Below are 15,812 nucleotides of genomic sequence, written 5' to 3'. Positions count from 1 at the left end.
GTCCTATACCTCCCCACCCCCAACTTTGTGTCTGTGACTCTTTTGTGACCCCATGGACTGTGGTCCACCAGGCTCCTCTGTCCATGAGATTTCTAGGCAAGAATACTGGAGTGGGTTCCCATTTCCTTCTCCAGGGGATCTTCCTGACCCAGAGATCATATCCAAATCTCCTGCATTGGCAGGTGGATTCTTAACCATTGAGCCACCAGGGAAACCCCCAACTTCAGATGCCAGTTGCAAGTCCAGGTTATCACCTGTGCCTTGGACCAACTAGCTATAGATTGGAGGTTCCAGCAACCCACTCCCTGGGTTTGGTTCACTTACTAGAGCGGCTAACAAAACTCATAGGAACATTTTACTTACTGGATTACTGGTTTATTATAAAATGATATAACTCGAACAGCCAGGTGGAAGAGATGAACAGGGCAAGGCATAGGGAAAGGGCAGAGTTTACATGCCCTCGCTGAACTCCCACATGTTCTTGCCCACTACTATCCCTGAGTCTCTACATTTTCACACAATCGGAAGCTCTCTGAACCCCATCCTTTTGGGTTTTTATGGAAGTCTCATTACATGGGCATGGTTGATTAAATCATTGACCACTGGTGATTGATCCAACTTCCAGCCCTCCTCCCCTCCCTGGAGGTCAGGGTTGTGGGACTGAAAGTTCCAACCCTCTAATCACATGGTTGGCTCTGGAAACCAGCCTCCAGCCTTAGGTGTAGTCCATAAGTTACCTCATTAACACAGCAAGAGATGTCTTGATCACCCTCATTACAGGATATTCCAACGGTTTTAGAGATCTGTACCAGAAACAGGAAGAAGACCAAACATATATTTATTATATATCACAATATCACACTTATTCTCCATCATCATTGTTGCCATGAGCAGATGGATTCTGAGTACAAAGTGCTCTGAGAAACACTAGGGAGGTGCTGGCACAAAAAAGGCCATGTGAGGACACAGTGAGAAGGTGGCCATCTGCAAACCAAGGAGAGAGGCAGGAAACACTTGCTGACATCTTGATCTTGGCTTATTAGCAACCAGAACTGTGAGAAAATAAATTTCTGTTGCTTAAGCCACCCAGTCTGTGGTAATTTGTTATGACAGCCCTAGCAAACTAATACAGATGGTGCCCTCATGAACCCCCGAAAAGAGCAGGTGGGGAGGGACTTCCTTGGTGGTACAGTGGTTGACAATTTAACTTCCAATGCAGGGTCCAATCTCTGGTCATGGAACTAGATCTCACATGCCATGGGGAAACAGCCTACAAGTTGCAATGAAGATTCCTCAAGGCTAAAACTACCAAAAATAAATAAATAAATAAATATTTTTTAAAAAGCAAGTGGGAAAAAAATCATTGCAATACCTGTATGGTGAATCTGTGCATCTGTGAAGAAGGAAGCCAAGAGAAATAACCGGACATCTGAAGCAATATGAAAACAAGAGAACACCAAAGCAGATATTCACTGGAAAGCACGGTGGCCAAGCTGACAACAAAAACTGAAACAGGATGCAGCTTTGCCCACACCAACGGGAGTGAAGTGCAAGTGGTCTATGAAGGAAGCTCCAAAGGGGCTCATGAAGTCCTGTCTGTGAGAGCTCTCAAAGTAGACAGCCCCAAATTTTTTTCCAGGAGAAAGTGCCTCCCTGAGGAAAAAACACAAGAATGGAATCATAAGAGTCAGAAAGCCATTATGTGTGTGTGTGTGTGTAAACATATATGTGTATATGTATATATCGTATGTTGTTTAGTCGCTAAGTGATGTCCAACTTTTTGTGACTCCATGAACTGCAGAACACCAGGCTTCCCTGTTCTCCAGTATCTCCCAGAGTTTGCTCAAATTCATGTCTATTGAATTGGTGATTCCATCTAACCATCTCATTCTTGGCCGTTCCCTTCTCCTGCCCTCAATCTTTCCCAAATCAGGGTCTTTTCCAATGAGTCAGCTCTTCACATCAGGTGGCCAAAGTATGGCCCAGGAGAAATATCAACAACCTCAGATATGCAGATGATACCACTCTAATGGCAGAAAGTGAAGAGGAACTAGAGAGCCGTAAAGGAAGAAAGTGGGAAAAGCTAGCTTAAGACTCAATATTCAAAAAACTAAGATCATGGCATCCGGTCCTATCACTTCATACAAATAGAATGGGAAAAAGTGGAAGCTGTGACAGATTTTATTTTCTTGAGCTCCAGAATCACTGCAGACAGTGACTGTGGCCATGAAATTAAAAGACACTTGCTCCTTAGAAGGAAAGCTATGACAAACCCAAACAGTGTATTAAAAAGCAGAGACATTACTTTGCTGCCAAAGGTCCTTATAGTCAAAGCTGTGGTTTTTCCAGTAGTCATGTACAGTTGTGAGAGCTGGACCATAAGGAAGGCTGAGCATCAAAGAACTGATGCTTTTGAACTGTGGTGTTGGAGAAGACTCTTGAGAGTCCCTTGGACTGCAAGATCAAACCAGTCAATCCTAAAGGAAATCAACCTTGAATATTCACTGGAAGGACTGATGCTGAAGCTCCAATACTTTGGCTACCTGATGTGAACAGCAACTGACTCATTGGGAAGGACTCTGATTCTGGGAAAGACTGAGGGCAAAAGGAGAAGCGGGCGACAGAGGATGAGATGGTTAGATAACATCACAGAGTCAATGGACATGAACTTGAGCAAACTCTGGGAGATAGAAGGATAGGGAGCCTGGAGTGCTGTAGTCCATGGGGTCCCAAAGAGTTGGACATGACTGAGGGACTGAACAACAAGAACAGATAGAACTGGAGTTGCAATTAAATTTCAAAATTAGAAGAAACAATGAATGAACAATTTCCAAAGATGATGACAGTCTTTAATCCACCAACTCAAATTGTCTAACCTAGATCTATTATGGAAAAACTGTGTAAAATCAAAGACAATGAGAAAATCTTTTTTAAAAAAAGCAAACAGATAAATTACATTCATATTAGCCAATAGACTAACAGATGACTTTTCACAGCAGCAATGAAAGTTAGGAGAGTGGAATGATGGCTGAAATAAAATAATAATGAGATATAGGGGAAATGATCCCAGATGGTAGTGCTGAGAAACAAGAATGAATGAAAAGCAATTTAGGAATTACAGGGGCAAATGTAGATGAACGTTGACTATAAAAAACTGTTATGTCTAGAAGGTTAAAAAAAGATAATAAAATGCAAGACAGCAATAATCTACATTGGAATATGGGTAGATAAATGTATCTAAAGTACTCTATGTATGGTCTGTTGTCACATGAATGAATACAGGTATGAATGGTTTTAGACTTTGACAGGTTGAAGTATTCATGTTATTTTCTTAAGTAGCCCTTAAAGTACAGAAATAGTACATAGAATTTCTAATAATAGAGATAAAAAACTGATAATTTTTAAAATCATGAAGAAAACAGAGAAAAAAAGAATATAGAATCAGCAAGATAAACAGAAAAGAACAAAGTTAAGATGGCAGATATAAAGATAAATATATCAGTAATTATACTGAATAAACTGGATCTAATACTCTATTTAAAAGACAAAGATCACTTTGATGTTTGACAGAAAACAAAATTCTGTAAAGCAGTTCTCCTTCCACTAAAAATAAATACATTTAAAAAAAAGACAAAGTGACATTGAATTTAAAAAATGCAACTATATTGTGTTTATAAACACATCTATAACTTAAGGGCAGAAAAAATTTATGCAAACAATAAACAGGAAAGTTCATGTAACTATACTACTAACAGACAACCTAAACTTTAAGACAAGATGCATTATTAGAGGTACCTGTTTGTCTGATGTAGTTATCTTGCAAGAGTGTTATTTTTTTGCATGCTCCCCTGCTCTAATATCCAGACCATAAATTATAATCAAATCTCAGCATATTCTGAAAGTCAAACCTAATATCAAAACATTGTCTAAGGATAATGTAGAGAATACATGAGGAAATACTTTCACCGGTGGACACAACAGTGATTCCAATACAATGCAAAGTGGGACTTGTTGCTATTGTTTAATCACTAAGTTGTGTCTGACTCTTTTGCAACCCCATGGACTGTAGCCTGCCAGGGTCCTCTGTCCATGGGATTTCCCAGGCAAGAATACTGGAGTGGGTTGCCATTTCCTTCTCCAGGGGATCTTTTTGACCCGGTGTTCAGACCCATGTCTCCTGCACTGGCAAGCAGATTCTTAACCACAGAGCGCCAAGGAAGCCCAAAGTAAGACTATAACTTGGCTATTTAGAGCTCCTCATGACCCTGGAAAACAGACCAAAGGCAGGGGTGGGAAAGGAAGAAGGGTGTTGGTTGGTGTTTGCCAGGCTGGTTGATCCTGGGTCTGAAGGGAAAGACAGATTTGAAATTTCCAAATGGAACATGGATAGAACCCAAAGATTCCCCTGGGTCAACTCCTACTTCCATTGTTTCCAGTAGTAAAAGTTAATAGAAGACTATAATAATCAATAAGGATTCAGATCCTTTATGAAAGGTTTGTGTGTGGAATTTCCCTGGTGGTCCAGTGGCTAAGACTCCTCAGTCCCAGTGCAGGGGGACTGGGTTCCATCCTTGGTCAGGGAACTAGATCCTACATGCCACAACTAAGAGTTCACCTGCCACAACAAAAGATCCTGCATGCTGCAACAAAGATCGAAGATCCTAAGACCTGGCACAGCCGAATAAATAATTAAATAAATACATTTTTAAAAAGGGAATGTGTCACAACTATCATTTACAGAGAAGACTGGATCATCTATCTAATTTATATATAGCTATCTATTATAACTGTGGGGAGAGCTTCCCTGGTAGCTCAGCTGGTAAAGAATCTGCCTGCAACACGGGAAACCTGGGCTTGATCCCTGGGTTGGGAAGAGCCCTTGGAGGAGGGCATGGCAACCCACTCCAGTATTCTTGCCTGGAGAAGCCCCACAGACAGAGGAGCCTGTGGGCTACAGTCCATGGGGTCACAAAGAGTTGGACATGACTGAGCAACTAAGCAGAGCACATAATTGTGGATGCTCGGCAGTAAAGAATCCACCTGCCAGTGCAGGAGACTTGGGTTAGATCCATGGGTCAGGGAGATCCCCTGGAGAAGGAAATGGTTACCTACTCCGGTATTTTTCCCTGGGAAATCCCATGAACAGAGGAGCTACATGGGCTACAGTGCAAGGAGTCGCCGCAAAAGAGTTCGACAAGACTTAGCGACCGAACAACAACAATATATTATGATTACACTTCTTTTTTACTTTTTCCTCTATGTAAGTTGTTACAACTTCCACAAAATTTACAGAATGTCTACAAAGAGATCCTGACAGATATATAGGAGGTGGAGACTTTACCCAGCACATTTTCGGTTGAATGGGAAATAGCTATATTAAGTGAAGTTTTCATTTTCAGCTGTGGGAAGAATTATGCATGATTAACAGGATGCCAACTTGTAAACACTGGCCACTTGTTTGGCTGCCCGGTTCATGTGCACACTTGCTCTGATGGGAAACATCCATCTTTAACAAGTAGGGGCTTTCTCACAAACTGAAAATGTGTCTCAGCCTCCACAGCAGCCAATGCACAGGGAAGAAACCTAGGATTCGACATTTAAATACATCCCCCTCAAAACAGCAAGCTCTTGGTAAAGAGGAACAAGGGCTGTGAAAATTCTGTCTGGGTGATGGGTAACCTGCAGTACCCAGGTGGCAGTAGCAGGAACACCCAGAGCCCAGCATCCATGGTGTCAGTAGGGTACGCTGAGGATTCTGTATACAGCAGCACCAGTGGCGACCTCACTACACAAGTTCTGTGTTATCATTTGGAGCATTTTGTTTCTGGCTCTGTATCTCTGTTCTTCAGCATTCTAAGATTTTCCATGAGCAACTCAATGTCATCTGAATGAATTCCTTATCTATTCCAGTTAATAAAATGTAGAACGTATTTACTGTAAATGGTATGTTTCCATTAACATTATAGAAATAAAACAAATATGGCTATGGAAAAATTTTTTGTGGGTGAGAATTGACTATAACTTTCTCCTCCTGATTTCTGGACAGACTGAGTAATACAACATTTTTGTTGGTAATGCTTTATTTGAAAGTGGCAGCCTGAATTAGGAGTTAAAATGCACATTCTAATACTTCATTCAAACCCTAGATACTGGGACATATACCAGCAAAGGAATGGGTCTGCAGAGTCTCTCTGCATAGGGAATCACAGCCTGCCCCAGGAAATATGAGAAATTCAGAGTCAAATAAAGGGAGGCAATTTATGTGCTTTAACAGATTTCACCAAGGTAATAAATCTTTCTTTTATAACACACAAGCACTGGGATGAAAACAGGAAGCAGAAATAATCCTCAAAATCCAACTCTTCAATCTGTAATAATGGGAAAATCTGGTTAAAAAGTCCTGCTCAAAATCCACCATGATCAGGTCTACATCATAAAATAAAATAAAAAGGTGTAATAGTGTGAGATGGCTATATACTTTATCTGCACATTATAGAAGGTCAAAAGAATCTAACACTTTATAATCAATACCTGAATAAAATATGTCAAGACTTGGATTTCCCTGGTGGTCCAGTGGTTAAGAATCTGCTTGCCAATGCAGGAGAGCCAGGTTCGATCCCTGATCTGGAAAGATTCCACATGCCTCAGAGCAATTAAGCCTGTGCACCACAACTATTAAACCTGCACTCTAGAACATGTTCTCCTCAATAAGTGAAGTCACCACAGTGAGAAATCCAAGCAGCACAACTAATGAGTAGCCCCTACTTGCTGCAACTAGAGAAAGCCCACGTGCAACAGCAAAGACCCAGAACAGCCAAACATAAGTAAAAATAAATAAAATTTTAAAATGTCAGACTTTCAGATATTACTAGCATATTTTAAGGAATATATATTTTATGTACATTATAAAAATATTAGAGAAGGATGAACAGCTGTCAAAGAAATTTCAAGACATACGTGTATTAATGAATATCCATTCAGTGTCAGTTGTGCACTGGTTTGGGATATCTGTATTTATATTTATTTATTTGGCTGCACCAGGTCTTAGTTGTAGCACAGGGGACCTTTAGTTGCAGTATGTGGGATCTAGTTCCTTGACCAGGGATTGAACCCAGGTCTTATGCATTGGGAGCACAGAGTCTTAGTGACTAGACCACCAGGGAAGTCTCAGGCATACTCTGTATTTAAACTTAATAATCCCAGTGATATTTTTACTGGATTTAAAAAATTTCTAAATTCTAATGAAGAAATATTTGTATTTTCAAATAAAAACTGTGTTTATATGTATTTTTATTTACAAATAATATTACTGAAAAGTATAAATCAAAGGTTGCTGGTAAACAGATCTGAGGTTATGAGCATTTAACATATGATAGTATTTTAATTCAGAAGATGAATAGTTTAATAATTGTTTCTGGTATAACTGGTTTTATTTCTGCATGTAAACAAAGGTGACATACTATGTCATACCATATAATCAATCCAGATGGATCAATTAAATCTGTGTGTGTGTGTGTGTGTGTGTTTAGTTGCTAACCCGTGTCTGACTCTCTGCGACCCCATGGAGACTGCAGCATGCCAGGCTTCCCTGTCCTTCACTGTCTCCCAGAGTTTGCTCAAACTCATGTCCACTATGTGTACATACCTACATAAAACATATATGAAAAACTTCACTTCTTTCCTTTATCCCCTTGCCCTCTGAAATTTTCTGTAAGTAATACTTTTCTAAGAAACATATTTGGAAATATTTTGGGAAACCTACTTTATAGAAATAAAATAAATAGACAAGAATATAACATGTGACTGTTTATTGCAGCACTAATTTTAACTGGAAAAGAAGAGACAATCTGAAATATCACAACTGGGGAAATACTGTAGTTGAATAGGTATCAGTACAAGCAGACTGTGGAATATACTCCAACCATTAAAACAACTAAGTTCAGGCATCATTTACTGACTCAAAAGAAAATCCAAAATGTACAGCTGAATGTAAAAAAGAAAATCACAGAGAAATGTATACATAAAGTATCATCCACTTTTGGGGCAAAAAATATACTAAAATAATTTGTGTTATGTTTAAGCATGAAGAAATGTATGGGGGAGATACATGAGGTGCAGACATTACTCAGAAGGAAATGGACACAGGAGGGAGTGAGGAATGGAGAGAAGCAGAGATACTAAGTTTTTTTTTATTGGCATTGTTTCATTGGTTTTGGTGCAAATGCATTACTTCTGTAATTTTACTAATAGAAGAGGAACTCAATAAATGACTCAAAACACGCACACTAAAGAATATAAAATTTCACTGACTTTTCATTTTTTGTTGTTGTTTAGTCACTCAGTTGTTGTTGTTTAGTCACTCACTCAGACTTTGGGCTAACTTCTGGATTGTAGCCCCAGGCTCCTCTGTCCATGGGATTTCCCAGGCAGGACTGGAGTGGGTTGCCATTTCCTTCTCCAGGGGATGTTCCCGACCCAGGGATCGAATCTGAGTCTCCTACTTGGCAGGCAGATTCTTTACCACTGAGCTACCAAGAAGCAAGCCCCAGTTCTCATTTTAGCATAATGCAAAACATTAGAACAAAATAGCCTCATCTTTACTAATTCTCCCATCTGCATGTATGTTGCTCACTCTAACTTATCTGAAATTGATTTTGAAATATTTTACTTCTTCATGCCTGGTAAAAATAAAGTAGCTCAATGTTTTGTCCTCTGTCATGGGACCTATGAAAAAAGGAGAGTGGGGCATGAAAGGACAGACCTGTAGTAACTTTGGACATATGGATTTCCCTTCCACAGAATGGTACCATCCAAATGTAGGAAGCCGCTTGTCGAGTGTAAAAACTGAAGCACAGGAAAGACTCATCGAAAACACTAACCTAACCTTTGGAGAAGGCAATGGCACCCCACTCCAGTACTCTTCCCTGGAAAATCCCATGGGCGGAGGAGCCTGGTAGGTCACAGTCCATGGGGTTGCTAAGAGTCGGACACGACTGAGCGACTTCACTTTCGCTTTTCACTTTCATGCATTGGAGAAGGAAATGGCAACCCACTCCAGTGTTCTTGCCTAGAGAATCCCAGGGACGGGGGAGCCTGGTGGGCTGCTGTCTATGGGGTCGCACAGAGTTGGACACGGCTGAAGTGACTTAGCAGCAACCTAACGTTGGGGTGGGTGTTGTGGCCGACTCTTTGGGATCCTTTGGACTCTTGCCCTCCAGCCTCCTCTGTCCATGGGATTTTCCAGGCAAGAATACTAGAGTGGGTTGCCATTTCCTCCTCCAGGGGGATCTTCCTGACCCAGGGATTGAACCCATGTCTACTGTCTCCTGCATTGCAGGCAGATTCTTTACCACTGAGCCACTGGGAAAGCCTTCAACCTAACCCTAAAGAAAGCTAAATTATGGGACACTTTTAAACTTCAGAATTTCTTAAGAAAATTTAATAGGCTTCCACACTATAGTGGCAGAGATGAGTAGTTGCAACAGAAACAGTATGACCTACAAAGGGTAAAATATTTACTTTCTGGCTCTTTACATAAAGTTTGTTGACTCTTGGTCTAAAACACAATACAAAATTCTAGTGACATATTTGCTAAGCTAGTGCAAAATAGTGATGACCTGGCTATTTTTCTTCTGAATAGGTTCTCTTTAATTCTGTGTGTGTGTGTGTGTATATATATATATAAAGATTATATAGGATAACAATGTATAAAATATATCCTATTTTTTAACTGACATGATGGCAAGAATAAAAAAAACTGCATGTGGAAAATATGGGACTGAATCAAGTCCTTAAAAAATCTTTACATCTGGAGCTTATCAGCTTTATCTCTTGAAATATTTTCCACATCTAAGAAATGATGGGTAAATTATCTTGTATTTTACTATTCCCTTGCCCTCCCTCCACTAAATTTCCTTGGGGCTAAGAGATTTGCACTATAAAAAACTCTTCTTGTGAGCCTTTTGCAGTCACTGTTCTAGTGTCCAGAACAGAAGTAACCTATGAGTCACTTGCTACTTGGAGAGTTAATGTATCTTCTTTGGTCCACACCATGTTTTAAAAAACAAAAACAAAAAACCCCTCAGCTGCCATTTAAAAAGTCAAGGGCGATCACACACAGAAAAAAAGCTATATTTCTGGATTGTCCCCCGAAGTCAGAAGAGCTGGCAAAACAAGGGCTGCATTTTCTTATAGCACTTTTTAGCTAGAACGGACATTGCAGAGCCTCTTCAGTTATTGTCCCAACCCAAGTTCATTCCTGTTATTCATTTAATAGATACCAGTGGTAAAGAATCAGCCTGCCAATGCAGGAGACACAGGTTCAAGCCCTTGGTCAAGAAAACCCCTGGAGAAGCAAATGGCAATCCACTCCAGTATTCTTGGCTGGGAAATCCCATGGACAGAGGAGCCTGGTGCGCTACAGTCCATGGGGTCGCAGTCGGATATGACCTAGAGACTGAACAACAAAAGTTTATTTTTTCTTAGTATGCTTGTATACATCTTCATGGATCACCCTGATAAAATAGCTTCCTTGTTTGTGTCCTCCTAATCCATTCCTAACATTAGGATTATATTAAAGTATGTTATGTCTACTTCTATATAACAAATAGTTCCTTGCTCAAGTTTTGCCTCTTCTCAAGAAAACATTCTGTAAGTATGGATGGTGATTGATATTAACTAAACTTATTATGGTGGTCATTTTCCAATATATAGGCTTCCCTGGTGGCTCAGACAGTAAAGAATCCGCCTGCAACGTGTGAGATGAAGGTTCGATCTCTGGGTCGGGAAGATCCCCTGGAAAAGGGAATAGTTAGTCATTCCAGTATTCTTGCCTGGGGAATCATATGGATAGAGGAGTCTGGAGGCCTATAGCCCATGGGATTGCAAAGAGTAGGACATGTCTGAGCAACTAACACACTTTTCCCAATATATACAAACATCAGAGCACTATGTTGTACACCTGAAACTAATGTAATATTGATGTCATTTATACCCCCATTTTTTTACAAAAAGTTGTGCCTGGAAAGAAACTGGGTTTGATGATTCCTTAGTAATGGCTACTATGCTGTTGTTTAGTTGCTCAGTCGTGTCCAGCTCTTTGTGAAACCACAGACTGTAGCCTGCCAGACTCCTCTGTCCATGGATTTCCCAGGCAAGGATACCAGAGTGGGTTGCCTTTTCCTTCTCCAAGGGATCTTCTCAACCCAGGGGCGGAACCTTCGTCTCCTGCACTACACGCAGATTCTTCACCACTGAGCCACCAGGGAAGCTACTATAACTCACACTAAATTTCCCCTCTTATCTTTTTATAAGAGTTTCCCAAGAGTTCTAATTCTCTGTGTCAATACTGATAATTTTTATTTTTGTAAAAAGTTTTGTTTAGGTTTTCAAATGTATTGGAAGCACTGTATTCAGTATAACATTTAAAATTGGTAACTGTAAAGCTTCTCTTTATATGTATGCATATCTATTTTCAAACATAGGGCTGTTTGTCTTTTCACACTTTTTCACTAGTGTCAGCAATGTTTGTCTATATTATTGTCTGTCTTTACATTAGGTATTTTATAATGTAGTAGAAAGGATACCAGTCTGAATACACAGCCTTTGCTACTCATTACACATATTACTTTCTGCACCAACACCCAGGATTAATTCATGTTCCACAGGAAGTAAATGATAGAAAATTTCTTAATTCATGACCCTCAATAGGTCTTCAATTATATATCCTGTCTGATGTTGAGTATGGTCTGTAGAAACAGTTGCTTTTCAACATATAATACTAGTAAAGTGATAATGATGAATACAATTAACAACAAACAGTCTATATTACAGGACAGGCACAATTCTAAGCACTTTGTGTGTCTTTATTTGATCCTCACACAGAATTCTGAGGTAGGTATTATAATTATCCCCATTTTTATCATTTCTACCAAGAAATATATGTATAGAAACATAGGAAAATGCTCAGGAAGAATAAATACTAAACAAATAAAGACTATCCTTTAGGAAGCAATATGGGAACAAGGATAGTGGTCAAAGGTCTTATTTGTAATGTTTTAATCTATTATAGGGAAAATATAGATGCATTATTTCAGCAATTAAAATAAGACATGATACAAAAATATGTCTAGGGAGAATGCGCACCAGGGCACTGTGTATTAATGGCAAAAACTGGAGGAAATGACAATGTCTATCAATAGGGACTTGATGAAATGATATTATAGCAACACAAGGAAACAGCAAAAGGATAGTAAAGGATCTCCATTTACTGGGTGGTAAGTCATTCATGAATGTTTTACAAGAAAAGTCTAAGTTTTGTGAAGAGTAAAAAGAGTAAGCCATCTTCAAAAATAAAGAGGTCATTTCTCTTGGGTATTAAAAGTATCTTAAAAATAAAAGGTATTTTACCAACTATGCTGTAAACGTAAATATTAATGGATTAAAAGATTGAGAATGTAACAATTATAGGGAAAATGGGGGGAATATGAAAATTACAGGATCACATCTCTGTATGTATTCTCTGATGTTTAAGATAAGGTTAGAAAGATGCACAAAGTGCTCTTGTCATTTTGAATATTTACTAGACTGAGAAGTAGATTTTATTAAAAGGGCTTCCAAAATGTATTCTACTCATAGGGTATTTCTCCTACATGATTTTTCTTGGGCTGAACAAGCTGTAGTCAACAAATAAGATGTTTCTATCTTATTCTATTTAGAGGGATTAATATTAAGATAAATTCTCTTTTGTTGAGTAGTTGATGTTAAATAGTTTTGAGCTGTAAACAGAAGCCTTCACACACATTTTGTATATTCTGTGTTTTATCACCAGTACAAATTTTGATGTTGAACCAGTTGTGAGTCATAATTAAAGGTCTTTGCACATTCCCTATATTCATAGGCCTTCTCACTAGTATGAATTCTATGATGACTAGTAAGTTGTGAACTCTGAGAATAGGCTTTCCCACATATCTTACATTCATAGGGCTTCTCACCAGTATGAATTCTCTGATGTCGAGTAAGGTCTGAGCCAGAACGAAAAGCCTTTTCACATTCCTTACATTCATAGGGTTTCTCACCCGTGTGGATTCTCTGATGTTTAATAAGTTGCGAGCTTTGACTAAAGGCATTCCCACATATCTTACATTCATAGGGTTTCTCCCCTGTATGAATTCTCTGATGCTGAGTAAAGTTTGAGCCACTGCTGAAGGCCTTCCCACATTCTTTACATTCATAGGGCTTCTCACCAGTGTGAATTCTCTGATGTCGAGCGAAGTTGGAGCCACTGCTGAAGGCCTTCCCGCACTCCTTACATTCATAGGGTTTCTCACCAGTGTGAATTCTGTGATGTCGGGTGAGGTCTGAGCCACAAATAAAGGTTTTTCCACATTCCTTACATTCAAACGGTTTCTTACCAGAATGAATTTTCTGATGATGACTGAGTCTTGAAGGATGTCTAAAGGCCTTTCCACATTCCTTACACTCATAGGGTTTCTCAACAGTATGGATGATCTGATGTGTGGTAAGCTGTGAGTCATGTCTGAAGGTTTTCCTATATTCCTTAGTTGCACAGTATTTCTCTTTATTATTATTCATGATTTGCTGTAATGTAAAGGATGGATGTTGACTAAAAGTAGGCATGCCTTCATGGGTGAATATCAGTTGACTGAAATGTCCCTCCTGAGAGCCATGTTGTTTCTCAAACTGGCCATTACATTCCCATTCATCTCTGAAACTGGAGCACTGAAGGTCGTGTCTTGTAAGTCTGTCCATTAACTCCCACTGGGCTGACTCTATTTCATAAATTTCCTTCTTCAGAAATAATTTCTTGGTCTCACATCTTGACTCCAGGACTGAAAGAAAATATGAAAGCAATCACTCACATTTTCCTTGTTTGGAGAAATAAAAACTTCAATTAAAATGAAAGAAACTAAACTGAATTTTTTAAACCTGGATGAGAAAAGAAGAGTGAGGAGAGATGACATACTAAGATAAAGGTAGGAAGTAAGTCTGTGGTTTCTAAATGTTGCTATATATCAGAATTATTTAGGGGAGGTTTCTAAATACAGAGATGCCTTAAACTTCCTTGTTACAGGATGACTCTAATCATACATACACACACACAAAATCTCACAGCATACACAAACACGCATATAAGAACATCCCACAGCATGAACTGTAAAGCAAAGGAAATGATCATGCCTATTTTTTTTTTGGTAAACAGTCATTTATTTGGATTCATAGTTTTACAAAGGGAATTCTCTCCCACTTTGTAGTAGACGAAAAATTCAGTCACATTTAGATTGTTATATAGGTCAGTCTTTTGCAGGGAGATGTTTAAGAATACAGTATATAACTTTAAAAGGCTATAAAGTTACCACAAAAATAACAAAACTGCCTCATCATTCTACTTCTCTATTCTTCCTGCCTCTGTATGCTTGGATCAGAGACTGTTGCCTTATCACTCAAAAGAGTGTTAAGAATAATGGCCAGCAGCTTAGGTTGAGTGAGTAAGATTACAGCCAGAGATTAAAAGAACACACATCCATGTTGCTGTTCAGTCGCTCAGTCGAGTCCAACTCTTGCGACCCCAGGGACTGTAGCCTGCCAGGCTCCTCTGAACATGGAGCTTCCTACCAAGAATACTGGAGTGGGATCATATCTACTTAACAGAGTTGCTGTCAGCATATATATATATATATATATATATATATATATATATATATTTTTTTTTTTTTTTGGCCACACTGCATGGCATGTGGGATCCTAAATTCCCGCCCAAGGATGGAACTCTAGGCTTAATCACTGGACCACCAGGGAAGTCCTGTTGTCAGGATTAAATGAACATGTCTAAGGAAAAATGTCCAGGGGCTGGCAAACTATGGACTTCAGCCCTGCAATAAATTTTCTAACTGGAACACAGTCACACTTATTTATGTATTATCTATGACTGTTTATGAGTTCTGGTTGCAACAGAGACCATATTGACTGCAAATCTAAAATATTTACTACCTAGCCCTTTAAGAAAAAGTTTGCCAGACCCTGCTTAGTTCTGTGTTGTCCACTGCAGTAGCCACTAGCACATGTCTATTTAAATTTAATATAATTAAAATTAAAAATTCTAATTCAGTTCCTCCATGGCACTACCCACATATGAAGTGTTCAATAGCCAAATGTGTCTAGTGTCTACCATACTGGAAATCAGAAACATAAGACACTTCTACCATCACTGAAAAATTCTAGATTAAGTAACTAGAGCCTTAGTTTCTCTTTTTAATCAATGATAGGGAAATAGAAGGTACCAATCCAGACAGGAGAATACCTTAAGAAAAGTCAAGTATTGAATGAACCTAGCATGAGTTCATTATACTATATGAGTATATATGAGTTCATATATACTATAGGGAAGATATTTTTGTAGCTGGACATGGTATATGTTGGGGGTCTGATGACAGTACTATGCCTTGGAATTCTGTGATTCTGAACTGTGGGAAAAAAAGGAGAGGACTTAACAAGTGCACAAGCACTTAGTCGTGACGACCAACTGACAGGAAGGGTATTTGTAGGTTCAAAGATAAGGGAAAAGAATATAATGGGAGGCAGTGTATTGCTATTGAAAGAATAGAGGTATAAGATGAATTCTGAACTCAGACTCAGTTAATTACCCACTGTGTTTTCTTGGACACATTAGTTCATCTTTCTGAGCCCCCAATAGTCTGTCTATATGATAGAAATAACTAACTCTTATGATCATTTTGAGGACTAGGAATACTATATGAAAAAATATTTGGTGTAAAATACATATTTAGCATTTA

At 38.9% G+C, this 15,812-nt stretch overlaps 1 protein-coding gene across 17 annotated transcripts in view; it reads right to left on the bottom strand.

Moving 5' to 3' along the window:
* Positions 1 to 353: 353 nt before the first annotated feature.
* The window catches only part of ZNF566 (zinc finger protein 566), a 63,821-nt gene continuing 48,362 nt past the window's right edge, over positions 354 to 15,812 (bottom strand). For 12 of the 17 annotated variants that reach the window (XM_086352096.1, XM_086352099.1, XM_086352101.1 and 9 more), the window contains one exon: positions 11,844 to 13,850. In XM_086352096.1, the coding sequence (XP_086208222.1) occupies positions 12,823 to 13,850 (1,028 nt within the window). In that variant the 3' untranslated portion in view covers positions 11,844 to 12,822. Of the gene's footprint in view, positions 804 to 1,372; positions 1,654 to 7,793; positions 13,851 to 15,812 lie in introns of those variants that run through there. The other 5 variants (XR_015145816.1, XR_015145814.1, XR_015145815.1 and 2 more) reach the window with 2 other exon arrangements.

Source organism: Bos grunniens, chromosome 18, assembly GCF_055505025.1.
Source record: "Bos grunniens cultivar Pamir isolate PY7600 chromosome 18, Bosgru_T2T1.0, whole genome shotgun sequence".
NCBI classification, from domain to species: domain Eukaryota; kingdom Metazoa; phylum Chordata; class Mammalia; order Artiodactyla; family Bovidae; genus Bos; species Bos grunniens.
Note: the sequence above shows the minus strand (reverse complement) of the source record. Positions and strands in the feature narration are given on the sequence as shown.